Here is a 27,959-nt window from a genome sequence, read left to right as displayed (position 1 = left end):
TTCTCACACACAGCTGCATTCTTGGACTGGTCATAGACCCAGACCGGCAGAATGAGTCCACGTCAACCAGTGGAAAAATATCCGTAGTTGCATGTCTGAAATTTTGACCGTGAAACTAATGCACGGCAAAGTAGACTTTATAGGCTGCAGTCAACTGCTGCGAGGCATGCTGGCCACCCATCTCACCTATGCACTTTCTGTATAGCTGCAGATGTGACAGCTGGTAATTAATTTGGATATAACACAGAGAGGAAGCAGAGAACTTGGGCATGTGTACTGGGGCATGTTGAATATTCCACACTCCATCAGCTTCCTCTGTTTAATTTGAATGCTGACCCTTGCTGTGAGTATGCCCAACATATGGGTTCAGTCATTTTTTTCTCCCTTTTGCTGTAATACATATTTTTGGGGAAAAACTAACTATAGCTTCAGAAGAGGAAATATTTTGACATTTCTTGAGTATAGCTTGTTGGCAAATAATCCTTTCTTATACTTACATTCTTAAAATGCTTAATGTTTAAGGATTTCAATGCTCAGTTTCAAATCTCAGAGCATCTCTTTGTACAAGTCAGGTAGTAAAAGACATTTAACCTTGGGCAAGAAACTTTACCCGACTTGTCTCATGTGAATGTGTATGACTGCTGTATGTTTGTGGTGGTCGGAGGGGCTGTATGTGCTGAATGGCAGCCACACTTCCGCCACCGGTATGACTGTGTGTGAATGAATGGAACCTGGAACCCTGTAAAGCGCTTTGAGTGCCTAGAAAAGCGCTATAAATCTAATCCATTATTATTATGATTAATTAAACATTTCTGTATATGCCAGAATAAGCAAGAAGGCTAGTTTTTATCTGCAGTCCTTGGCCTGGCCAGATGTTACAATAAGCTCCCTAAAGACACTCCTGTCTCATAACTGTGTTATGAGACAGGAGTGTTGACAGTGGTCAACTGTGTTGACCACTGCTCTTTAGTGCAGCAGTTTGCACTACAGAGAGGAGGGCAAAAGTGGATGGTGCAACACAGTAGGTATGCTGCAATGGCTCCTCTCATTTTGGAGTCTTCGTTTCCCTCATAGAACAAGGCACACTCTTGCTTGTGTCCAGGTTCAGGTCTAGGTACGGACTTTAAATCAATTCAAATGTAAAAAAAAAAATGCAATATTAGTAATAAAGTTTTCATCAATGGTTTTATTTTTGGAATAAATATACTGAAGTCAAAGACAAATACAAATGCCTGTGTAAAAAAACAAAAGATAAAAAAAAAAAGTATTTACATAAGTTTTTGCACATAGCTGAATAAATGTATACATGGTATACAATACAGCCCATGTAGGTCATATGTTTCTTTTGCTGTACAAAGTGCAAAAGCTAAAAAAAATCTAAATTAAAATGCTTATCCTATCCTAACGCGGAATCCATCCTGTAGTTGGATGTTGGACTGGATGATGTGGCCCCTTTTAAAACAAAACAAGAATATAATGGATTACAGGATTTCATCGAGTGTGTAGAAAGAACAGCTTGGCTCAGGCTGTGGGGCCATGAACAAGGAGATCCAGGAAAGCACACATTTTGTACAGCATAACATAGGGATTGCCAGTTTTTCTTCCCCTCTTCGCTTCATTGTTTCATTGATAATAAATTATCTGTGGTAACTGTGCCAGACAGGCCTGACTTAACATGGCTGAACATTATGAACTGAGATGTCAATAGTTGTGGTCAGATGATAGAAGAAAATTAAAGAATTGATTAAAAATGCTGCATACATGATGCAGAAATTGAACACAGCATATGTTTGCACATGCGTGCACGTGAGTGTGTGTTTGTGCATGAGTGTGATATCAGGCTAAGCCCATATGTCAGATGAGGGTTGTAATGTCGTATGCAGCCTGATTAAATCACTGAGCTGACGACCACACCAAGTGACGGGGAGCAAACCACTGGCCATTGTTTCCTGCCCTGCTTTGTTAAGTTAGATATGTCATGAAAGCCACAAGTGGGATTCAAGTTTAAACTGGTTCCATGACTGGTGCTTATGAGTGAGGTCTGCAGAAAATCAGTATCGACATTGCAGGGGGTTTCTTCCTAGTGTTGTGTGTCTGTAAATGTTTTAGGACATGGTAAAATGACACAATGGTTGTTAACACAGAAATTGATCCCATGTTGCATCCACTTTGATTTGCTATTGATGCTAACCAACAGTTGTTTTTAGGATGCAATGCAGCAGCAGCACAGAACGTTAAAACCACGCTACTCTTTGTTTTGTAAAAACATACACATTACGTGATCCCTTTCTTTACTGAATCCATTCAAAGATTTTAAAGGTTCCCTGAAAAAGAGTGAAAAAGTGTAATAAAAAGTGTAACACTGAAAATGTCCCCACTGTGGGAATAATAAAGGATTATCTTTGTTTTGTATTGTGCAGCACACTGGCATACCTTCCTTCCCAGTTCAAACATTATGGAGTGAAAAAGACTCCAGGACTTATAAGGTAAACTAGATAGATTTCTTGCAAATGGGCATTCTGTATCTGCCGACAGTGCAAGGTATTTGGCTAACTTTGATTTGACCTTTTATTATGATATTAAGTCATCAGAGTTAGACCTGGATAATGTCTGTTGAAGCCAGAGTGATGGCAGTGAAAAATATCTTCCAGCATTCATCCTGCGGCTTTCACTCTCCTTCCAACAGTCTTCGTGTTCTTCCAGGCAAATGTCCCATGATGCAGGTGGAAAAAATCTGCACCTGACAAACATGGAGTGTGTGGTACTTTAAAAAAAAACATAAAGCTTTTTAGCTCATGTATTTTAGTCCCTAGCAAGACCTTATGTTACAGAAGTCCAGCTCCTGTGGCTTGCGTAAGCCAGTGCAGTGTTGCCTTGGGAGCAAATGTCCATTTTGGGTTTTGCAGTCCAACGGTCGTCTCTTGAAGCCCTTCCCACAGGTTCTGGAGCATGGTGACCACTGTCCAATATGCCACTCCGGACATGGGTCTCCACACACCCTGGTGGCCGCGGGTCTTTGTAAAGGATCACAGTCCAACCCTGGCTTCCCGTCTGGCCTCAGACACTGCACCATCCTCCTCTGGATCCCGCTGCCGCACGTCACTGAGCACTGGTCCCAGCTCGCGGATATCCATTTCCCAAGAGCCGAGTCCTCCATGCTGTAAGACTTCTTCAAAGTGTCTTTTACCTTCTCCTTGACACCATCTTCAGCCAGGACACTGTTATGGGAGTTTACGCGCCCCTCCTTCTTCGGAGTCTTGTCCTCTTTGGTCTGACGGGCGAGGTAGAAGGAGTAGCGTATGCGAGGAGGCGTCATCTGGCCGGCACACAGCACCTCCACAGTCAGGGCTTCTCCCAAGGGCTTCACGGCCTGCACGGTCTCGGAGGTGCCGGCCGTGCCGCTGTAGCGCAGCAAGCTGCTCTTTACGCTGATGTCCCTCTCCCCAGCTGACACTATGTAATTCCCGTTGAGCAGGTAATGGCCCTGGTTGTTCTTCACCGCCAAGTAGTTGTCATCATTCATCATCCCCTTGTAGCCTCGCTGACGGATGTCAATGTTGGCTGCGCCCACTGGCAACATGACCACAAAGTTGTAGCCGTGCCTGTGCATGCCAAAACATATTACAGTCAATGAGAGTTTATAATAGTGGAGTGAAGTTGAAAATTGCAATCATGTTGAAGTATGGGGGGATGACATAAACAATATTCTCTGAAAGGCTATCCCAGGACAAGGTTGGCTTTTACTCACTCTGGCTTTGTGAAAAGTCCCGACACCTTCTTGCAGCCCTTGTTATCACCTCCGCAGATTCCACACTTATCAAACTTCTTGTTGGAGCCAATTTTTCCATCACAGCCAGCCTTGATGCACTTCCCTTGGACGCACACTCCTGTGGAGTCTGGGGAGCATGGAGTCCCATCCAAAACCTGGAGATAACAAAGACACATTCAAGTTTAGCTACACTCTATACAACACAGAAAAACTTAAGTCACAGGAAGCAAACACAACAGAGCAGCTAACACACAATGCAATCTACCATTGCAACCCCTGTGATCTCATATGCAGCCGTTTCCTACTGTACAGCTGTTATATTTGATCATGTATTCTATAACAGTTTGGGTCCTGTAATTCTTTTTACTACAATCCACTGGAGACAATATTTACTCTCTTGTTCTCTATCTGTTCCATATCTCAATGATTTGACATGATATAAGATACAGTATATTATGTGATGGATGGTATCTGAAGCAAAGCTGTCAACCAGAACAGCCTAAGCAAATACAGGTATATGACTAATAAGTTTACCTAGTGATTGTGAGCACCCTGAAACAGAAATGTCTTTCATCTTAAAGCATCAAACCTTAAAGGCATAGTTCCACATTTTGAATTTTTAGGTATGTTATGCTGCAATCTATATTTTTACACGTCAGGTCATTTAAAAAACGAAATACATACTGGAAGGAAACCGGGAAGTGCCTGTGATTGTCAGTATGTATTTGATTCTAAAATGACATAATGTGTAAAAATATAGTGTGCAACAAATAAGCAGGAGCTTTTAGTGATCTCGTACAGTTTATATTTTTGACCTGCTCCCCATGACTACCAGTGTTGCTAACCTGGATGATCGACCTTTGCCCATTTCTATATAAAAAGTACTCGTGCAGTTACAAGAACAGTTTCTGTCACCTTTTCTTGAGCCAGAGAGTGAGCCAACAAGCTAAAAATTCAAAATGTTGAACTACTCCTTTAAAGATGACACCAAATGACTCCTGCTCAAATGTTTAAACTAAACCATTGATAGAACAAATACTGTAAATTAAAATCTTAGTTCCAAGTCAAGAGTCTTTGGAAAAAACCTAGAGCTACGTCTCCCCGGAGTGCTCTTATCTACTCAGCCAAAGACGGTATGATGGCGTGAAGTCTGTCTCGCTGCTGCTAAAGCTCACTCCACACCCTGCTATCTGAAAGAGCTAAACTGTCCTCTTCACCTCCTTCATTCCTTCCTCCACTCACACTTAGACCAGTGGCAGCTGGCCGCCATAAATTCACGTTGTCTCACATGGACTCATGGTTATCTTGGCCTGTATATCTCATAATCTAACCATTGAGTCAGCAATTCTGGAGAATGCATGTTGTCAAAATATTTTTTTATTAAAATCAGTGAATCATGGGGGCGCCCTTAGCTCAGTTGGTAGGGCTTCCCCCCCATGGACCTCGGCCAGCAGCGGACCCGGGTTCGATTCCAGCCCGCGGTTGTTCTCTGCATGTCACTCCCCTCTCTGCCCCATTTAAACTCTGTCTCTACGCTATCAATAAAGCATAAAAATGCCAAAAAAATATCTTAAAAAAATAAAATCACAATCCGCTACATGTTCGTACTGTGTGTGTTAATAGGCTCTGTAACATACATGATGCTAGCTATGGTGGGCTCCTTTTGTTTACATACCATTTGTTTGCGTACCAGATTTCTTTTCAGCACACTCACAAAAGGGACAAGTAGAAAATCATGGTGAGATATTCACTGATTTTGACAAAAAGTGATTTTCACAACAAGCGTACTCCAGAATGGCTGACTCCACCTTTAAGTTGTTCCGACCTTTTCTAATCACCCATCAAATTATCTTCAGGTGAAGCCGAGAAAATACAGTTGAGGTTTTGCTATTTACCTTTGGTGCCAGGACGTAGAAGTAGCCAGTGCCGTTAGCTCTGCAGATGAGCTTACACCTGTCATTGGTGGACACTCCGGAATACTTGGGTACCCACACCACGGAGGGGGCGATACGGTTACTGTTGAAGTTGCGACCACTGGCCTCACACTGCTCCTCACGTAGAGTATTACCTACACAGAGGGGAGGGGGGAGGGGTACAGAAGGTGAGAGGTGGAAAAGCTCAAGGGGGAAACGTGTCACTGGAGATATAGTTGTCTGTTTTGAACAACTCTTACCTGTGTCAGGGCAGCGGTTCAGGTTGCATGAGCGGTATTTGACCCGAACTCCTTGGCAGTATTTGCCCCCACTGGATGGAACTGGGTTGTTACACTCTCTTTTAGACAGTTGGACGCCGCCTCCACATGTGCGTGAGCAGGAACCAAAAGGGCCCCACTTCCCCCAGCGACCGTCAACCTGAAAACACATCAAAACAGTGGCATATTGCTAAAACTATAACGACCTTTCTAGCAGATAATAATGTAATAAAGGCTAATTACGTAATAACTGCCATTAACGTAATCAAATTCCTGAACCAATAACCTAATATTTTTTTGCCCATAATGTAATAAGTTTTAGCATACAACATTTGCCGAGGTTTTAAAAATTCCTTTAAATTGTAATAGCTGGAGCCGACAATGTAATAATATACTTATATCACTTTATTTAAGTTTGATATATTGGCTATAAAGTATCACATTTATTTACTATTTGCCTCTTTCAAATACCTGCTTAAAGACCTGACCACACAAACACCCCTATTCTACATTATGGGCAAGGAGCTATTATGTCATTGGTTCAGAATTGTATTACGTCATTGGCAAGTTACTACATTATTGACTTTAATTACATAACAAATGGAAAAAGTATTACATATATTGCCAGTTATTGCGTTATTGGCTGCTGCAACCTTTCTTAGATCACACCACAGTTGAAGTGTAGTATGTTGATATCAAGAACTCAGTCCTTGTGTGAACCTTACCTTCATATTTAGGAGAAGCTTGTCAGAGCAGATCCCTCGGTCGCAGACCAGCCCGTCCCCACAGCGGGTGCCGTCTGCCCAGGGGAAGTGCCGAGTCATACACACCAAATGGCCATTGGATTTCCCTGTGCACCACAGACGGCCGCATGGTGGTTGCATAAAGGGACACGGCTTGGAGCCTTCTCCAAACGCCAGCTCACACTGCCGATCGAGGCCGTAGGATGAACCGGGCGTTGTGTCGGGGAGGACCAACGGTTTCTGAGGCTGATCCAGCAAACATTCCCCTAGAAGATGGAATACTCTGTAAGCAACACACTGAAGCAATCAACTGTGGGTTTAATGGATTTTCTTCACCAGCTTGGAGCATTTACACCCATGTATTATGAAAGGAAGGTCCAACATTACACCAAAATATTGTCACAAAATCATGAAAAGCTACGCATTCTACACTGCCTTGGGTGGGATTGTGGGTTACAGACAGTAAGCAGCCACTGTTTTTGTGATTTGAGCTCTTTGAAGCGAAGGTGCAGCTTTAGTGCATGCAGGTTATGCCACATACCACACACAGACACACACACACACACACACACACACACACACACACACACACACACACACACACACACACACACACACACACACACACACACAAACACACACATATGCATGAGAGCCCCACACACTGCCAGCCCCACCCCCTATGCAATTGCAAAGTTACCCTAAAAACCCATAACATCATGTTTGATCCCACCCATGTTGCATGGCCAGAAGTAAGGTTTTTTAGAACAATCCTAGATTTGAACCCGAAACCTATAGCTTTAAACACTTTCCAAAGATGATGTGCAACTAGCAAGCAGTGCAAAGGTCTAAGGCATGGACTCCATTTACAATGAACTGCACACAGAAACTTTTCCAGGAACAGGATAATAGGAAGAGTTTGACGAGCAGATGTTTGGACACATGAAAGATCAACGTCACTGGATGAGAAGGTTTCCAGGAGAAGGCTTCAGAGACACACACAGTTTCTCACCCTTATGGGGAATTTACACATCCAAAATCCATTTGCACCGGGGAAAAACTAGGTTGACTTGACTTTGAACTGTTTATATGCCATTCGGGATGCGGTGAATTCGCAACTGATAATAGGGCAGTGAAAGTGAATGAGCTGTAGCTGGTGGCAAATAAGTTTCCTACCATTTCACCCCGCAAATGTGGCAGAGGAAACGCACTGATTATTTCATATTGAAATTCTATATAAAGAAGTCCCTGTACAGTGAATAAGCTGCACCTCACCTCTTCCTTCCTAGTCCCTCTCCAAAGAGCAATTATCTAAAACAATAGCTGGTTTTGGCGGTGAGTGGAAAAATGAACAGGTTACAAATAAACTGCATGAAAACAGCCTCAAACATGTGGCAACATGTTATTTTGTCTTCTCCTCGCTGCTTTCTGAAGTCTAGATTTATGACTCAGGAGAAACCAGGTTACAACACTGTTCGATAGAAAGCACTCCCTGTCATGTCAAAAACATTCTCCTGTGTCTCGCTCTGGACCAGTTTGTGTTCTTTTGTTAGCAGACCATCTCTAATATGGACACAGAAAAAGAAGCAAAATAGTTTGTCTATTTGGAGTAATCCTGCATGGGAAACACTAGGCAGATACACCTCACTGTCCAAACCACTGTGGTGACTCTCCCCAAAACAAGCCCTCTAATTTGGGACAGATGTGGGGGCAGTTTTAAAACAAACGTTTAGCATTGCTCCAAGGCCAAGTCCTGTGGTCTGGCCTGCTTGGCAAACAACCAGCATCCAAACAGATTTAATGTCTTTTTGGCCTTTGTTAGTATTTCCTATGAGCATGGTACTACTATAGGAGGTGAGACAGATGTAACATTTGAAGCATAGCTGGATTCTGAAATTCTCTCACTTGCATTCACCTCAAATGATTGTAGTCATTTTGCAAATCAAGAAGCTGTTAACTCAGGAAGATTGAGTGAAACCTAGAAAGTGTCAATAGAAGGGCCTGCTCCTCTTCATCAACTGAATGTAGGTCATGCGTTGAGCCACTGGCAAACAAAACTGAGAACAGACTAGGGTGTAGTTATGTTGAATAACACAAAGAGTGTGTGCTCTCCTAATGATCAAAACCAAATTACATATTTGTTAAGCACTGCAAGGTCCCTTACAAAGGTACTCCACAGATTTAGCATTGAACTACTATAACACTGACAGACTGACCATGGAAAGTTTTTTTTAAAGACATCAAAGTTAATGCCGCAAAATGCTTTATACAACTTTTATACACATATACAGTAGTTCTCCCCCTGCACGCCTCTTTAAACACACTATGGTCGCGAAAACTCACCGTGTCCACTGTCTAGGAATTCAGTGATGATGGCAGCACTGCAGGGGGACCAAGGGCTGGTGCGGTTGATCTGAATGAGAGTGGGAGACATCATGTGGTTGTCCTGCAGCTTTCCAAACACGTCCTCACAGGCCTTCACATTGTCGTGTGGCATGTTGAACACGTGTCCTGTCGAGAGAGAACAAGATGTCTGATGTCTTTTTGTGAATGCACAGATACTTTCATCTGACTGTTCATATGCAGTTGACACTATAGGACACATTACTGTACTGTTATATATTGAATAGTGGAGGGTTTGGCATGGCTTACCGAGCTCATGGGCAGTGGTGAAGGCTGAAGGTAAGCCGTCGTCTTCAATCACTGAGCAGCTCCTCTTGGGGTCGCACATGGTGCCGACGTCTGCCATGCCCAGAGTGTCACAGGTAGAGGCTCCACACAAGTCCTGGCGGGGAAAAAAAATACAATTTTGCATTACTATATTTGAGCAGGTCAGACCTAAAGAGAACGCCAGCAGAGCATGATCACGCTCAAAATGTAGCTGTATTATTCAAACCAATTCATGTTGATGGAAAATCTAATGCAAACAATCCAGAAACTCTGGTAATGTGGGTATGTTTACTGTGGACAGTTTGGGAATCTGTTTGAAACCTGTCTGATCGTGGGGAATGTTTCCGTTTCTTGCCATGTCTGACATCATTTTAAGTCAGACAGGGCAATTAACTTGGTGAGTACAACGTTATTAATAGCAGCAGAAACGATGGCCAATACAAGTAAGATCCCAGTTGTAACAAGATGGATGTATCCTTTATGTTGTCATTACAGTAAGATTTATTTACAAAAGATTGGAAAAGCGATTCGATAGTGCAAGGACTTGCATCACCCAGTTTGGGGCCGGTCGGTCTGCTTAAACAAGCTGTTTTGTGATATATTAACTATGCTTACATCTATTTTTAGTGGTCAACAGTGTTAGAGCACACCTTCTTCTATGAGGTAATGCAACTGTCCCCAATCACAACATTTCCACGCCAGAGTTTCCAGACAACTTTTTTCTCTACCACAGGGTTTTCAAACCCAGCCTTTTAGCGAGTATCCATTTGGAGCTGAACCTCCTAATCACAGGACGACTCCGGCAGTAACCGCCACAGAGAACCGCCCATCTGCCTGGCCCATAAACAGCACTGTCTCTACATTCCCAGAAACACAGAAAAACCAGTGGCACTCAGCTATTATAGATAAAGCACAGCAATGGCTTAATTTGATACAGCCCCTTACAATCCTTTGCTGCACTCAATGTACATATAAAACACCGTGCCAAGTGAGGACCCTCGAGCTATGACAAATGATTCCTAGAATGAAACCACAGAACCACAATTGTTGGCCGGTGCGAATCTAGTCCAGATGTGCTCATGTGCAGATGGCATCTGAACATTTAGGCTGTTTATGAGCAAAAGATAAAGTTGAACAGCAGAGCAGAAACAGCAATGTCAATGAGTTTTGTTCTTTGCTATGATCAACTCCCCAGGTTATCTAGGCAAAGAAATGTTTACATTTCATTTTGCATACAGATTTCAATGCTTTTAACTAGCATCTGGGTGTTACAATTTGTATTTTGGGTGCGATGTTCATAGCTATCATGTTGCTAAGAGTTTGAGTACTTTTTCAATTATAGATTAAAGAGTGGAAAAATAGGTCTTATTCAGCAACATCACCACAGATGCAATTTATGACATCCGGATATATTTGGGCGTACTCTTTTCTTTTCTCAACCCATTATCCATCATGTAAGCAAAGGAAAACATGCTGTGAGTTAAACTACAACCACCCCCTTCCCTCCCAGGGGGAACATAAATACATCAGATTTACAGTTAGATTTAGGCTTTGGAGAGCGGCTCTTCACGTACAATGAACTTTCTGTGTAACTTAATGAACTGAGTAAACATTCTTTACACAACAATCACGCTGGTTATAGAGTTTAAAGACAACCGCTATTGCCTCCGGACAACATCGAGTTGGTCTTCATAAAACCTGCAAATTAAACTGTGGGCTGGTAAACTGCAGACAATGGAAATGCCTTAAATTCCCACTGAGAGCCATGGTAAGCCAAAACTGTTCCACTGATTAAACTAACTAATTTTGGGGTCACCATGTCACTAAAAAACAAAAGCTGATTTACAGTCTGATGTCAAATATTCTCTAAGTACCATGACTCAAGTCAGTTTGCTGTTTGTTGTACACTAGAAAATGCTGCTCTGTGCAAATTCTCTGTGACAATATTTGCCTATGTATGGCCATTCAGGTTTTCTTGGACAGTTTAGTCAAGAAATTCAGGAAAACAAGAATCCGTTTTTGCCAGTAAAGGGCAAAAACACTGACAAAACGTTTCCTTTGTTTGTCCAGTTCTGGTAAATGCAGCTGTTTCTGAAGTAAAGTACCTGGTTAGTTTGTCAAACCTCTGATCGAAGCAGCTTAGTTTACTCATTCAGTCCAATATGATGTTCATTCGGACAGTGACTGAATCCCTTGCCGTGTTTCTTTCTGCTTTGTACAGCAGATTACAGCTACATGACTCACTGTCTGTAGGCAGGGCCCGTACAGCAAAATGGGGTAATCCAAACTGGCCACAGAGTTTATAACATCTACTCTAGTCTGCAGTATATAAACTGGAGCTTATGATCCCAAAACCTGCTAGAGTTTAACATTCGTATCTAGAATACTTTTATTTGTGTGGAAAATATGGCCCATCTGTGAGGTTTCAGAGCGTTACAGCAGAAAGAATGAATGAGAGAGGAAGTGTATGACAGAGTTGAAGGTGGAATCAAAATCCCTTTCTGTCAAAAGCAATGAATTATCTCCTCACAACTCTCTACCTATCTATATCAGCTGAAAAAGAATCTAGAGCTAATACACAGCCTAGGCTCTGTAAACTCATATGTAAACAAAGGGTATGTAAACAAAGGGGGCCCGGCCCACCGTAGCTAGCAGTTTGGACAGGTAGCATACTGTGAGGAGACATTCACTGATATTGACAAAAAGTGTTTTGACAATAAGCACTCTCCGGAATTGCTCACTCCACCTTTACGAAAGTGTTGCAAAGATGCAATTGTGTGTCGACTGACTGCAGCTGTGAGGGACAGCTTGTCTACCGACGAGCAGGTGGGGCACGAAACATGGAGGGATGTAACATCTCGAACATGCACGGTGGACCCCCCCCCCCCAACCCCTCCCACATCTTTCCCTTCGGGGGCCTGTTTAATGAGGAGCAGGCTAGGTGGTGGGTAGGGCTGGAAAACCCACAGCTGGAGGAAGAATGGGAACGGCTGAGAGAAACAAGACACTTCCGAATACTGCTTCCCCTGAGGGCACTGAGGGTCCTCCTTACATTTGGCAAAGTTACAGGTAAAACAAGCATTTGTTTCAGGTCTCATACGATTGTGCGTCCTTGTGTCATGTAAGTAGCACACTGGCCCATCTGCGGCTGCCCCTTTGAATGCAGACTGAACAATATCCAAACATTATCATTCGCTGTAATCAAATGAGTATCTGCTGGGTTGATTTGTCTACTTTTCTTTTCTTTAAAAAAAAAAATCCACATCAAAGTGGCCCGATTCCAGAGGGCAGACAGTTCATCATAGATCAGTGGGTTACACTAACCAATGAATGTGAGCGAGGATGACTTCATCTCTGAGTGAGTGTCATCTGCCAAATATTCGGGAGTGCAGAGGGGGAACTGGGAGGTGTGTTCCAAGTCCATAAAACTATACCCTCTAAGGATCCATGAAGCACGTCAGAAGTGAACAGTCAGAAGGCTGTTGCTCTGTGCAGCTCAAGTCATTTCCTCAGTGACCCGGCATCAGTGTCAAAGCTGTAGCAGTGTTGGTGGACTGGATATTCACTGAGTGCCTGTTACCTGAGTTCACCAAAGGCGGAGAGTGTGTTTTGAGCATTACAGTTAACTGACACAGCACAGGATGAGTGGGGGGGAGTCCAACTCTTATCAAACACAAACATGTCTTGCATACAAAAGACATATAACGTTTTATCATTGTCATCCTCTCTATAATTATTTTACAACATGAAATAATGTATTTGCTGAAAAGAATATCATTTCTGTGCCTATTTTCGTTAAAATTATTTCTCCTCTGTTGCTGACACCCTGTAGTATGAACTGAAATAAATCACTTTTTTACCTGTCTAGTGAAAAGGATGGCAGTATCCCAGTAATCTGGATGCTTGTCGTTGTTTTTGTTCATCTTTTTTTGCCAAGTGCAAAAGTTACGCAGCGTCATGGCTGCGTTCCCGGTCACCTTGGGTCCTTTGTCCTCCTCGGATATAACCATGATCTTCACAACCACGATGCTGATGGAGTTGACAATACTGGGGTGTTTGTAGAGCCTGGCTGCCACTGACATCAGGGTCAAGAGGTAGTGTTTAAGGTCATCTCCATGGAACTGTGCCATGGACTCGTCCGCCACCACGAGCGCTTCCACGTACCTGGGGACTGATGCGAACCTTTTGGCTCTCCCCATCCTCTTCAGCATGGTTTCGGTCACATTGCCGAAATCTTTTAGTTGCTTGTATTTCTCCAACGATTGTGCAACCTGGAAACTTATATCGCTGTCGACAGCACACCGAGAGGTTGAATTGAGCTTCAAGTTGTTGCTGTTTCTGCGTCGGATGATGTGCGCGCTCTCTGCGCTCGTGGTGTCATTTTGCACCGGGCTGATAAAATATTCCCAGTTTTGGAAGCCAAACGCACCTTGTAAACCCTTACATACACTCAGAGCAGCGTACGAATAGCGGTCAGCATTCACGTATCCCGAGTAAAAACACCGGCTTAGGTCAATGGTGGCATCGGTGTTGGAGAGCCACAATGCGTCTTGGTTTGAAATGGAAGGGGCAATGAAATTAGAGTCCTGGTTTAAATCGATCACTAATTCTTGCTGGAAAGCTCGTATTTTTAGCACATATTTTCCACTGAGGGTATCCACGTCGTTGTCAAAATCACTGCTGTCATGGTTGTGGTTATCCAATCTTATCGGGAAGCAAAGTTCACTTTCCATGCAACGAACAAGTTTTGAGAGTGAGACCACAAAGCAGAGCAAAAGAGGTGTTCTGATAAACATGACGATGTTTGCATTCAACAAATAATGAACTGACCAACAGAGAAAATACAACGATATTGAATCTGCAAGCTCAGTGTAAGCGATGAGAGCCACAGATCGGAATGAAGTGCATAATCCAATGAGCAAGAATCTAAAACACTGCAGGTCGCACAAGTCCACTCAGTGCAAACTCCTCCTGGTCATGACCCATTCCCATGCTCCACCTGTGTGTGCTGAGTCGACTGCTGCCTTCTGTGGACTCTGTGCATTTTCGTCATGTGTAAAAAAAAAAAAAAAAAAAAAAAAAAGGAAACTCAACTCTCTTTTGGTGGGGGCCAGTCTGTGGAAGCGCTCATTGGATGCGCGTCCTAGTTTAAGACTATTTCTGCGGCCACTTGAAACTCAGCAAACAGCAGGAAGGCTTATCATCGTGTCCCAACACACCGTGGTGAATATTGACCACATCTCCTACTTCCAGGGCTTTGTGCACTGAGGATTCCATGACATAGCCTATTTGGCCACACTCTAGAGATGCAACTAATTAACAACACAGAAAACTGCATCAGCAGAAATATCCTCCATCCCCATAACCTAAAAAAGCTCTCTTTGAAATATTTTATTTTTATATAATTTGTTTTTTTGTATTATGCAGGCTATAATGATGTTTCTATTCCTGTCTATCGTTTCGTAATGCCATTGGTTGTATGTCCTCTGTGTTCATGTGCTATGGTCATTTGCCTTGTCTGGATTAATTGTACATTGTTAAGAAGAGTAGGCTACCACATAAAATGTAGCCTATTAGGCTATTATTAGGCCTATTATTATTACCTACTGTATAGTAGCCTATTATAGGCCTAATAATTAATATAGCCTATTATTATTAGTAGCAGTAGTAGTAGCAGCCTAGTAGTAGCCTTTTGTTGTTGTTGTTGTTGTTATATTGTTCATAACCTGAATATGACATTAGCCTATTGTAGGCCTATATTGCAGCTGAAATTTATGTGAGGAAAGAAGGTGCTCTGATTCGAATCAGCTTTCACGTTATGGTAAAATCTGTTTTTCTGCATAAATCGCGTACGACACCTTGTGGACAACACAATAACTGGGATTTATCAATGTATAGGCCTAGATTGAGTTAAGTCTAATACACTATGAGGCTACTGATTAATATGTTTATATCGATGTTTTGATCTGAATAAAACGTCCTCCACCACTGGTGCAGACTCAGATGGAGAAAGTGAGACACGCAAAAGACAAATGCAAAGAGTCAGTAGGCGAATGGCTATGCTCTCATCAGTCTCATGAAACAGGACTGGGGATGATGTGTTTTGCGTTGGATCATCCAGAGTGTGGCGCCCTCTATGGGATGAGCTCACCCCACCCTCCACGCGCTGGTTTTGTTTTCCGTTCCCAACCCGTTGCCATGGAATTCGACAGCGGTTGCTATGTTAAGGACCACTGGGGTAGGGGTTGCCCACAGAGAAGCCAGTTTTAACTTTTGTTTTACAAATAAAATGATGATATTAAACAACAGGTTGTAGTTCAAATGAGCTATGAAAGGACCGCACCCACACATACTGAAAATATAAAATGAACTGAGTGTGAAAAAGTCAAACTTTAGTCCATATTGTGTTACTTTAGCGAAACGGCAGTTATACCTGCTCTAGCGTGTGTCATATTTGTTGTTATCGTCTCCAAAAAGTAGCGGCTGATACGCTAAACCTGGCTGCCTGCCAGTCCGTTTGACCTGTAAAGTTTGGAACTGAAGCTGAAACCTGACCTGTATTTCCACGTAGGCCTACGGAATGAAACAGCCGCGTTTGTAGGCTACTACCCTGACAGATAACTTACTGGTGTTCTCCATCGGTAGTCACGTTACCGTCGAGATGAACTCGTATCACGTCTTGGAGCTGGTGGGAGAGGGCTCGTTTGGTCGAGTTTATAAGGGGAGGAAAAGATTCACCGGTCAGGTAAGTAGCTTTTTGTAGAGATGGCTTGATAGATGTTGCCACCACGCTGGTTCTGTTTACCTGTGTCCATCAGGTGGTGGCTCTGAAGTTCATGCCAAAGTTGGGTCGTTCCGAGAAGGAGCTTCGGAGCCTCAAGAGGGAAATTGAGATCATGAGGGATCTTCAACATCCAAATATTGTCCAACTTTTTGACAGCTTTGAGACTGAATCAGAGGTTTGCTATAATCTTGTTTAAAACACACTTAATTCAGATCTGAGTTCACAAAAAATACGCTACCACTTTCTTGATTAGAGACACTAATTATCTTCACACCATGTGAGTTCATAATCCTATTACCATACTCTGTTATGTGTTTGTATGAAAGGTTGTTGTTGTAACTGAGTATGCAGAGGGTCAGTTGTTCCAGATTCTTGAGGACGATGGGAATTTACCTGAGAGCCAGGTATTCATTTTCACTAAAAAGTTAGAGTGATGCATGACATTATATGTTTCATGGTTTCACATGATTACTATTTACCCATTCATTCATTCTTTCTTCCAAAGGTACAAGAGATTGCCTGCCAGCTTGTCTCAGCCCTGTATTATTTACACTCCCATCGCATTCTTCACCGTGACATGAAACCACAAAATATACTGTTGGGGAAAAGTGGGGTGGTGAAACTGTGTGACTTTGGGTAGGTGCATGTTGATTAATTTTCTTCCCACGAAAACATGGTTGCATTAATCATTTCCATAAAGATAAAGCTGTATGTAATGCAATCCTGCAGATTCGCTAGGTCCATGAGCGTCTCCACCTTGGTTCTGACTTCTATCAAGGGAACACCACTGTATATGTCTCCCGAGCTGGTGGAGGAGAAGCCATACGACCACACTGCCGATCTGTGGTCCCTGGGCTGCATTCTCTATGAGCTCCACACGGGGGCGCCTCCATTCTACACTAACTCCATCTTCCACCTGGTGCAGCTTATAGTGAGAGACCCAGTGAAATGGCCGGACACTATGAGTGACACCTGCATGGTACAGTAAAGCTAGTCAGTCTAGTCAAGTTGCATCATGTTTTTTTGGTCAAAGACAACATCATGATCCAGTCTTGGTGAGTGGTGTGAAGCCACTCACACAGTAGTTACACTGAACTTCAAGGGACTCAAACCCTGACATTTGAGCCAAAAATACTGAGGACACGTCCCTGATTTCTTCAGTGATAGCTTCGGGCCTGCTTAAAGGTGGTATGTAAACAAAGGGAATGTAAACAAAGTGGCAAGCAACATGCCCGTTTACAGAGCCTAGGATGTGTATTAACACCAGATTTCTTTTCAGCGCACACACAGTACAGACAGGTAAGCGGATCATGAGGAGATATTCACTGATTTAGCCAAAAACAAGTGATTTTGTCAACAAGCATTCTACAGGATCACTGACCCCACCTTTAAGTGGCCAATGGAGACAAGGCATTAAGGTGCGCCCACACCAAACGCGTAGAACGCGATGGCCATCCCATCTAACGCCCCTAACGAGCCGCTTCATAAATTTGTGTCAAAAATGGTTCATCGCGTCATTAGGGTTTTTTGATTTATGACGAACAGAATATGTTGCCTTGATTCCAATGCTTATCTGATATTTCCCTCGCAGAGTTTCCTGAAAGGCTTGTTGACCAAAGACCCCCAGAAGAGATTGTCATGGCCAGACCTCCTGCACCATCCTTTTGTAGCTGATGGTGTTCTAGGTGATGCATAAAAAACTTAATTATTATTTTTTTATTTTACAGAAAATGTTCCTAACATGCATGACGCTGGTCTGCTTTTGAGTTTATTCAGAAAGCTTCTTTTAACTGTTTAATTCCCTTATTGACGTCTTGCCACAGTGCTTCCAGACACAAGTGTTTTCAGCCCTCTGACAGTCGCCCCGAGCCCGGACATTTTGGCGCGGAAACTTCAGCAGGTGGCAGCGAAGACGGTGCCGACTTCTGGTGGGAGCAGATTATTGCGGAAGGCCAGGGAACAGTTTGACAGTAACACAGAGAAACCGGTTCAGAAAAAGAAGGATGAGGCGGGGAATGAGAGGGCCAACTCTGCCCCCTCCGGTGAAGTCGCTGTAAACCCAGGTCCCTCTGTCGTTACAGCCGCCACTCAAAGCCAAATCCACCCAAAGAATCAAGCGTGCGTGAGATCCAAACACAGGTGTTTATATGGCAGCTCAGAAGAAAGATACATTATATACTATAAAAATCTAAGAATTGGAGGTGTGTATTCACAGTTATGGGCATTTTTCTCTTCAGGGGTCAGATCAGCAGAGACTACGAGCAGGAATTCCCCTCCGTGGAGGTCGGGCCGCGACTAGTGCGGAGATGCAGCGAGGACAGTCGGACCAAACAACGCTGGCAGGTCAGTGTCGACTGCTTTTTCTAGTGATAAAAAAATATATAGCCTAAAGAGAAGAAATGCTCCGGTAATAAAGATATTGCTTGCTATCTCTAAGGAAAATGTGTTTGTGTGTGTAAACCTAACCCTATCATTTCCTATACTTTTTCAGGATGTCGACAGTGAGGACTATTGGGAGAAACTGGCGCAGGAATCAGATCCATGCAGGCATCGGAAAGAACCGTTAAACCACAGTGCCATCACACCTCAAATTAAATCCATGATCCAGGCATTTAAAGCTCAGGTAATAAATCATCAGCAACAATTTCCCACAGAGCATATAGGTTGATTCTACCTTGGAACAATTTTGCATTCAGTCTGTTTTTGTCTTTGTTTGCTCAGCTAAAAGGTGGCATCTTTAAAGAAGCATGGCGCATTCATCTCCCGTTGAAGGTTTTGCGCAACCTGATTCTGACCTCTGACCTGGAGGAGTCGCACCACATCGGACGGGAGCTTGGACTTCCCCAAGTCCTCTTCAACCTAGTACACGATACTGTGGAAAACTCAAATTTCTTGAAGGTGATTTCTCGTGAATTAAACCACATTCAACCAGGCATTATATCTGCAACAGTATCCCTGATGTCTTTTTCTCCTCTACTCAGCAACCCTGGAGTATGCCAACACTTGGAGAAATGATTGTTGTGCTTGTGATCTACTGGGAGAAGCACCGTGACTGGGTGGAAGAAGAGCAGAGGTTTGATAATGATTTTTCTCGTTTGTTGAATGCTTTATGTATACAGGTCAGTGTCATGTCATACATTAACGCCATTGCTTCATCATCATCATCATCATCTGTTCTCTCACTGCAGACTGGAAAAGTTCACAGAGCCCTTTGTCAAAATTCTCAGTCAACCAAACTTTATTCCTTTGGCAGTAAGTACATATTTAAGATAGTGTGTATATACAGTATATATACAGTATATGTATGTATATATATATATATATATATATATATATATATATATATATATATATATATATATATATATATATATATATATACACACAGTATATAGTGACTCTGGTTATTAGTAAGTTGTTACAGTAAGTTGTATGACACAGTAGAATCTCTGATCTCTTCTTTAGCCTCTGGCTGCCTCTGTTTTGTCTCTGTTAACTCAACATGATGTTGATGTGGAAGTGGACGTGGACATTCTAACCTCCTTGCTGAAAAACCTGCTTTTGGACTCTTATAAGGTACGTACTGTAATTTGTGAGAAGTCATTTGTATCGTTGGCAGTAATGTGACAGGTTTCTATGCACGTTTAAAGAGATTGCCTCCTCTTCCTCATCAGAGCCTGCTTTCTCTTCCCCCCGGCTGGGGACTCTGTGATGGCCTCCTGTCTTTACTAAATCACATACTCTCTAAGGTCAGACAATAACTATACTGTGATTTAAACAATGGACTGGGTGGATAACATATATAAATAGTGTCTCCCCTCCTCTATTCTTGACTGTTTTTGTCTTTTAACAGCTTGAAATTGGCTTTGGAACTTCATTTTTCCATCCAGTACATTTTATGGATCTATGGAAAATAATTGGTAGTTCACTAGCAAGGGCAACCCCAGACACAGAATTCTGTTCAGCAAATGGTAAATATATACAGTACGTGTTAATCATAAGAAGCCCACCATATTTGATTTTTTTTTAAACTTATTTTTTCATTTTCTTTTGACTTCAGGGCTGTATTCCTTTCTATCTACCATGCTATTTGTCTTCACCAAGGATCCTTACTTATGCATTCCTGTGTTTTCTGAGCACCAATCAAAGTGTGTGTACACTTTAGGCCGGCTGCTGGGCACTGACTGGTTTGTGTTCAGATTTCCTGATTACCTTACTGTTCAATATTTTGCCAGCTATCTTAGAGCAGCACAGCTAGTACGCCTGGGGCTAACGATAACAACATCTTTTAATACCCTACAGTCTTCACTTGTTTGCTGAAGGCAGTCCCGGGAGACTTGAGGTGGATGTGACTCACGACACCCTGTCCGGGTTGAGCTGCCACTTGCTGTGCTTTCCGTTTGCCTTGGACCTGCCTTCGAACACCATGGCCACCATTTGCCAGGTGTATGACAGTTGTGATGTTGTTGCGAGCCTCCTACAGGTTAGGGCCTTTCCCCCGCTCCAATTAAAGACTTCACTGTCATAATTCTCTGATGCAACACGGGATAACTCTTGCAGTATAGGCGCACATTACTCTACTATCATAATGTCTCCTGTGATAGAGCATTGTGTTGTTTGCTGTCAGCTGTTTGATCTGTGACAAGTTGTCTGGATGATTTTGTTTTCTCTTCTCTGTGCTTTGGCAGGTCGTTCAAACTCTTGCGCCTGGGTTACTGGAGCTGCCTCTCTCCCTGCTGAGCCGTCTGCTCCTCTGTGACCCCGAGCACTCAGTCTCCCGCCTGGCAAAAGCTGATAGTGGTTTTTTCGGGGCACTTAACAACAGCCAGCGCACAGCCTCCAAACAACATGCTACGCTAACCAGAACTGCCAGCTCTTTGCTCAGTGAGTGTCTGCAGCAGGATGTATTGTGGGAGGCCGCCGTGGAGCTCCTGACCGTGCTGTCCCAAGTAGCCCGACGGTCCCCTCATCGACCCACATGCCTTCAGCTTCACCTGGAGGCCTCGGTGCTGCTGCAGGCGCTGGCTCACATACATGAGCGGATAAGGGCTGCCACATGCAGGCTTTTGGGGAACCTGGATCCATTCAGGCCTCCTTCACTGCACTATCTGCGACCGGACATTTTCAAAATCATGATAGGCTGTCTTAATGATACATGTGTCGCTGTCCGTCGGATGGCTTGCAGGGCAGTCGGGAACTGGTTGGGATACATTGCGGCAGGGGAAGGGTTTAAACTGGTGCCACAGGGACACAATGACACAGGGAAGGAGCAAAATATAAACAAGTGTTCATCCAGTAAGGCAGCAGGCGATCAGGCCATTGTTTCAGAACAGGGAGTGGTGGACCATAACGAGCTGCGAAGGTGGACAGAGGAAGCCAGGAGGACGGCGGCCATGTTGGCGTCTCTGATCACAGACCCCGATGCCCTGACACGCCGTCACTGTTGTGCAGCCCTGGGGAACCTTGTGAATGTCAACGGCGCCATACCCTCGTTGCTGGAGGAGGATGTTACCAGTTTACTTTTAAGGGCTGCATGCGCAGATTCCCACAATGCAGTGAGACAAGCCGCCATAGCAACCCTGTGCCTGTACAGCAAGCAGGCCACGTTACATCAGGTAAGGAAATAAAAACAGGTTGGAGAGGGGCAGCTGACCGCATGACAATGAGTTGGTCTCTGTTTTTCAGACTTTGGTTAGAAGGACCTTTAAATGTTTAAATACAATTATCTTCAAGAGTACATTTAGTTCATTTAGGATTAAAGAATTCACACTGTCTGCTCATTTATTACTTATACATAAATGTGTGTACTGGTCTTGGTTCGTTGGACATTCTTTCCCAGGTTTAATCAAATGTGTTGCATCTCCTCCAGTCATACCTCCGTGCATGTGTTGGCACTTTCAACATATAAAGTATACAAATATTTTCAAGTTAGTCTCTTTTCTTTTGCCTTTATTTACAGGTCCTGAAATCCCTTGATGCCAGTAAGAAACTTCTCCGGGCTTCTCAACATGCACCTCTAAAGTGTGACTATCATCAGCTCATTGAGCAGATTTAACTGTCAAGTGTAAATAAGTCCTCTCCTTCCTGAAGTTACAATACTACTTCCTGTTCTCACATTTTGGTAGAAGAATTCTGATAATAATTGTATCCCGTTTGTTGTTTTGTGACTTAAAAAAAGAGCGAGAATGAACTAAATACATTGTATCATAACGGTGCCAATTAAAGGTACATTTAAATACTTTATGGCAACTCTGAAATTGTGGTTGTGTGTGTTGAAATAAAACAGTTTTTTGTTATTGTTATCTGATTTTTCATTTCTTGACAGTGATACCAGTTCTTCAAATGTCATCAGAAAAAAGATTTGATCGAAATTCCACATAAACGTAAGTAGATTGTATTCCTTTAATTCACAAAGCAATTAGTTTTAGCTCCCCTGCTCCCAAATAATAATCATAATCATTTTGGTTGTGTTTCTGTGGACCGCATATCTTTCACCCGTGCAGGCCGTGTATGCAAGCTACAGGTGCAGCTGCGCACCACCTTTGCACCGGGTGCATCTGTGATTAATTAATCGAAATTAACGCGTTAATTTGACAGCCCTAGTTTGAATTAAATTAACTTTATATATTGAACTGCCGTGTCTCTGCAAACAGGCATTATAGTTAGGCCTGCAATTAGCATTTTCAAAGGGTCGTATTTTGAAAAAATTGTTAACATATTTCTATAATTGTTTATTTTGTAGCGTAACATCAAATCAACAAGAAGGGCTTAATAATAATGATAAAATAATACTTAATTATTATATAACAGTAGTTATTGTCTTGGATCGGATCAGAAAGGGGAGGCGCACATGGCGTCCATCAGGCCCTAGTCTGAACTTCGAACAATTAACAAGATGTATTACATTGAAAAAGGCAGAACTCAATCAGACATTGGACTATTACATTATATTGGAGTATTATAACAGTCAGTGCAGGAATGAATAATTTTCTCTGTTTTCCCCAAACCTCTGAAAAAAACACACGGGTTCTGAGTAGATGATGCACTTTATTTTTTAAAGGAAAAAAGTTGACGTCACACAAATGAAGTTTGCATACATGATAGATGAACTTGAAATGACAAAGCGTTCTAATGTGCTTTCATTAGGCCTTCACATTTGGTTTTAGTTGATAGTACACCGCAGGGGGGTCAAACAATATGACATGTATTTCCTTCAAACAACTAAATAATATTAATAAACGTCTCTAACTCAGCATATGCAGGATTGTCTTAAAAATAAATAAGAAATCTGTGCTTGGTATAGGCCGGTTTAATAGTAAAGTAGTGGTTATTTGCTAAGCTTCAAATGAATTGGAAAATAAATATAGACAGTATCCTCTTACACCAAAGCAAACACTGCAAAAGCCCTAACAAATAATCTAATGAGATATTTTCAGTACATTTTTTCTACAAAGAAAGGGCTAACACACTCCACTCCCTGAACATACAAAAGTTGTTATAAATTAGTGCAGGATCAGCCAGAGGTCTATAAAACGTATTGCCTTAACAAGTAGTTTAGAGAAATAATCCCCGACTTGTTTCTGAAATCCTACATTTTCTATTGCACAAGAGAGAGAGATAAAGTACGTTTATGGAATCATGCAATGGAGGCGGCTAAATCTCCACTAGTTACAATGTTTGTACATGAGAATTTTTTTTCTTCGTTTACATCAGGAAAACTTTAATCCAAAATTCAATCAAGTGAAATGAAAGACAAGAAGTCTTTAGTGTCCTGTAATGAATCATCCACTGACATTTGTAAGGAATGGAGAAGCAATTGCATATCCTGAGCTGCGAAATAGATTGTATGATTTGCAATATGCTGAAGAAGAATTGCTTTTAAATTGCAACATTTGTAAAAATAAATAAATAAATAAAAATAAATAAAACGCGACATTTACATTTTCAAGACACCGCAAATGTTAAATTAGTTCTATTTCGGTCACATAATCCATAATTTGGATAATATTTGCAATCACTGCTTGAAAAAATAGGAGATTTGTTTCATTAAAATGATTGCAAATATCAAATAAATAAAACAAATGCAGACAAATAAACCATTTAGAGTAAAATATTGATGTTTGAGATTCAGCAAAAACATTAAAGAAAAAAAGAACCACAAAAAAATAACTTAATCCCTTAAACTAATAAATATGTAGGGCCGCATTAAACCTGAACTCAATCAAAAAATTTTGTAAAAAAAAGGTTGATTTAAAAAAAAAATTTTTAGCTTTTTTAGTATACCAGCGGTTCTTTTTGCGATTGTAAAAGTCAATACATCTTCAACCGCAATTATAATTTTGAAAATATAGCGGTTTAAATTTAATTTACTGTTCAAGGGGGACTCAAAATCATTTAAAAAAAGTATGTGGTTTAAAAGATGATCAAAATAAAATGATGCTGTTTCACATGTTGACACCAACAACATATTTGACTACATAAAAGACTAAAAAAGGATGTTAGATGAACAAAAAAACATTACGCTCTATTGCTGACATCAATTCCAATGTAAGGCTATATAAATATTAAACCTGCATAATGAATAACATTACTTCATCAGAAATAACCCTATTACCTTTAGTAGATTCGCGCAGTGCAAGATCTATTAAAATGATTGTCGTTTAAAGCATTGCAATGCCACAGTGCAAGCTCAAGTGAGTCGAGTGCGTAAGCAAGTGAAGCATTGGATAGTGTTGATTTTAAATGTAAAAAATAACTCATATTAGCAAAGCATGCAATTACCCTAACCACCATAAAAAAAAATGAAACATTCATTTTTGGACAATCTTTAAGACAAACATTTTCCCGGTTCCGCCCTCTTTTATTAAATGTACTTGCGAGAGCTCGGTGTTAGGCTGATGTGTCCTGCTTGTGCCTTTGACTACGGGCCTTGTAAACTTCAATCAGCAGGTCTTTGACATACTGGATTTCACGTTCTACCGACTCTGCCTTGTCCCGGAGCTCCCGGTTCCTCCCTTCAAGGCAATGCAACTGCTCCTCCAAAGTATCTAGCTCCGCCCTTTTTCGCTGGCGATACCTGCAGCAAGCAAACAAAAAAAAATATTAAATACAACTCTTCATCTGGGAAACCATGTAAAAAAAAAAAGTTACACCTGATCAGACGTCATACTGACCTGTGAGCGGCAGTTTTGTTCTGATCCCTCTTCTTCTGTTTGCGCACGCCGCCTTCACCGGGAATGAAGTCATCTTCTTCGTATTTCACAGCACAGTGGTCTTCATTCAGGGCGCACGCTTGTCTTGACTCCAGGCTCAGACTCTCCCTAGCCATTAAAAGACACTCTGGTCCCTGATCTTCCAAGAAATTGCAGTGTAAATCATGCTGCCCTATCTGGACACTGGACATCTGGGCTTTAACGTGTTCGTTGATGTTGTCTAAAAAGCTGTGATAGGCCTCAGACTGTGGTGCTGCTGCTGGGAGATAGCAACCTTCAGTGCTCTCGGTTTTCCAAGACACGGTGGCTTTTGTCACCTCCACGCTAGCTTTGATACTATTCAGGACCTCATTGCTACTCGTGCCTCCGCTGACCTCCCTCATGCTATACATCAGCAGATCCTCTTTCTTATGTGGGATATCAAGAGATCCACCAAAGCCAAAGCCAGCACCAAGAACCTTCGCACCACCTGTGACATCTTGACTGAAACAGCAATTTTTGTCTTCTTTGGGTAGGACGGCACATCGTCTGACCTCGACTGCACTACCGAGACAGTAGCTTTTCCCTAGCAGCTGCTCGTCCTCTACACAGCCATAGCTACCTGTAAGGCTCACGGCTGAGTTACCTGAGTTACTTCCTTTGGAACTTGAAAAACTATTCTCGTAGCCTTCACTGAACCTAGCACCATCAGGAACTCTTTTCCTACCACACCCACCGGCGCGACTGCTGCAGCTGTACGGGGCGTGTCTGGGAATTTTGGATCTTCCAATGGGCCCCCCGCAGATACTCAGCAGGTCCAGTTCTCCGGTTGCCAAGGTAACAAGGAGCGGGCTGGATTCCGATTGGTTGGCTGTCGAGTATGATGCGTATGGCAGCTGAGTGAATGGCTGCGGACCCGGCGGCAGTGGGCCCCGGTCGCATTTTCCCAGCCTCGGCCCTTTCTCCAGCAGTGGTTCGGACAGGAAGTAGTCCTCCAGTTGGGCCAATTCCTCTTGCAGCAGTGAGGTCATGACCTCCAAGTCAGAGGGCACCTGGATATCATTGTGAAGGGGCGAGGGGGGAAGGGAGGCACTGGTGGAGGAGGGAGGGGAAGGAGGGTTCGGGAGGTACGAGGAGAAATCCACTTCTTCCGTCATCCAGTCAGTGAGACCATCACCTATTGCAGCGGGAGGGGGAAAAAATTGCAATCGTTACAAGCTGTTCGGTTACAGCTAAATAATAACGTTTGTGCAAACGTTATTACAATATCAGTCATCCAACGTAGCATGTAGCAGTTTTCTAAAGGCATAACCTGATCGACGATAAAAGATGCAAAGCAAGATTTTTTCCAAATATAGTTGCGGGACGTTACTAGACGTAGCTAGTTTATTACTTACTGTTCAAGAAGGACGAATGTGCTGCAGTGCCGATCCCACCTGAAATGGGTGAAAATATAAAAAAGCGTGCTCGCTGCAACTCACCAATTAAGTGCTGACTCTCCTCTGACACCGCCCCCCTGCACCCCTGTGATTGGCTGTGGTTAGCCTGTGGGTGAAAGAGAGCGAGGGGGTCTGCCGGGCAGACACGAAGACTCTTCCAAACTGATGTTGCCATCATTTTGTCTGCTGGTGCTTCTTTGATTCAGTCCAAGTCCAAGCATATGCTGAGACTGAGAGTAAGTAGGGTCTGACAGATGGGCCACAGAGAGCAGGGCTGGGCGAGCATAATGAAACCTAGAGGGGCACATTGAAAACAGGGTTCAGAGGTGTGCTGTTAAAAAAGACACAACTTTTTTCAACCCACTGGTGGAATCACTCTGGCTGCCCCTTTTAGAAAGGTTCTCAACAGGAATCAGTATGTTGATGGAAGAGCCACAATGAATACATATCACCTGAAGGTCATCAAGTTTTGAGCAAAATTCGATTCACTCTCCTAAACAGACACCCTTAAAATAAATCAATAAACAAAACACACATTAATTATTTAAAACACCATTTCAAATAAACTTTATAAATGTTAAAAGACAACCCTCAGTCAGTGATACAGAAGTGGTAGCTGTGTCCTTTGGGTTTTGACCTGCCTCAAAGCCAAATGCACTTGACGCCCTCAACACACGTGGGACCTACTGACACTGTGTCAACTGTTGTCAAGGAAGCACTGGACTCTAGAGTTACTCTCTGATGTGAGTGACACCCTGATCATTCAATCGGATTAATGCGGATCAGCTCACTCAAATTGCATGTTCTTCTCAAACAAATCACCTGTCTTTGATCACTTAAGCAGTTTAGCTGATTAGGTGACAGTAATGCTGTATCTAAATGAAAACCTGGCCAAACAAACAAATGAAAAGGGACAGAAATGTAAGTGATGGTAATGTAGGCTATCTCCAGTTTTCACAAGAGGCTGGAGGCTATACTATAGGCTACAAACATGAAACAATACCATTACATAGTAAGCAGCTCTGAAATAAAGCCTGCTACGCACTAGTTATAATGTAGCAACCAAAATAATATTTAGGCGCATTGGAAAGATACCAGGCAAATAGTCTAAGGTAGTCTATTGAAATAGAATGCATTGTTTAAAGCACATACACCAGCCAAAGAACATACAG

General features: G+C 42.5%; 3 protein-coding genes across 3 annotated transcripts; 1 reads left to right on the top strand and 2 right to left on the bottom strand.

Moving 5' to 3' along the window:
* Positions 1 to 1,179: 1,179 nt before the first annotated feature.
* Positions 1,180 to 14,398, bottom strand: LOC307260858 (A disintegrin and metalloproteinase with thrombospondin motifs 15-like). Its single transcript, XM_080041209.1, has 8 exons — positions 13,234 to 14,398; positions 9,356 to 9,488; positions 9,047 to 9,214; positions 6,686 to 6,969; positions 5,943 to 6,120; positions 5,665 to 5,837; positions 3,749 to 3,924; positions 1,180 to 3,602 (listed from the first exon to the last, which is right to left on the bottom strand). The coding sequence occupies exons 1-8, from the start codon at positions 14,167 to 14,169 to the stop codon at positions 2,810 to 2,812; spliced, it is 2,841 nt and encodes a 946-aa protein (XP_079897335.1). The 5' UTR covers positions 14,170 to 14,398; the 3' UTR covers positions 1,180 to 2,809.
* Positions 14,399 to 16,034: 1,636 nt separating this feature from the next.
* stk36 (serine/threonine kinase 36 (fused homolog, Drosophila)) lies at positions 16,035 to 22,252 on the top strand (the record flags this gene model as incomplete). Its single annotated transcript, XM_080041456.1, has 19 exons — positions 16,035 to 16,118; positions 16,192 to 16,332; positions 16,484 to 16,561; positions 16,663 to 16,793; positions 16,887 to 17,136; positions 17,749 to 17,842; positions 17,981 to 18,296; positions 18,395 to 18,500; positions 18,649 to 18,780; positions 18,879 to 19,055; positions 19,139 to 19,230; positions 19,346 to 19,409; positions 19,623 to 19,733; positions 19,832 to 19,906; positions 20,011 to 20,128; positions 20,218 to 20,344; positions 20,460 to 20,640; positions 20,846 to 21,772; positions 22,117 to 22,252. The coding sequence occupies 19 exons, from the start codon at positions 16,035 to 16,037 to the stop codon at positions 22,210 to 22,212; spliced, it is 3,300 nt and encodes a 1,099-aa protein (XP_079897582.1). The 3' UTR covers positions 22,213 to 22,252.
* A 2,602-nt stretch (positions 22,253 to 24,854) lies between these two features.
* Positions 24,855 to 26,962, bottom strand: atf5a (activating transcription factor 5a; the record flags this gene model as incomplete). Its single annotated transcript, XM_080041455.1, has 3 exons — positions 24,855 to 25,233; positions 25,331 to 26,525; positions 26,830 to 26,962. 3 exons carry the CDS (start codon positions 26,960 to 26,962, stop codon positions 25,047 to 25,049), a joined length of 1,515 nt encoding a protein of 504 aa, XP_079897581.1. The 3' UTR covers positions 24,855 to 25,046.
* Positions 26,963 to 27,959: the final 997 nt, after the last annotated feature.

This window comes from Ammodytes marinus (assembly GCF_949987685.1).
Source record: "Ammodytes marinus genome assembly, chromosome: 14".
NCBI classification, from domain to species: domain Eukaryota; kingdom Metazoa; phylum Chordata; class Actinopteri; order Uranoscopiformes; family Ammodytidae; genus Ammodytes; species Ammodytes marinus.
This window is presented reverse-complemented; position numbering and strand designations above follow the sequence as displayed.

What these genes read in the sequence shown, in the direction of transcription:
- LOC307260858 (XM_080041209.1), bottom strand. Translation starts at nt 14,169, where the DNA reads ATGTTTATCAGAACACCTCTTTTGCTCTGCTTTGTGGTCTCACTCTCA. An exon ending in AGCTTCTCCTAAATATGAAG is followed by an intron (nt 6,121 to 6,685) that starts GTAAGGTTCACA and finishes ATGTGTTTTCAG; the next exon opens with GTTGACGGTCGCTGGGGGAA. An exon ending in TCTACGTCCTGGCACCAAAG is followed by an intron (nt 3,925 to 5,664) that starts GTAAATAGCAAA and finishes TGTTATCTCCAG; the next exon opens with GTTTTGGATGGGACTCCATG.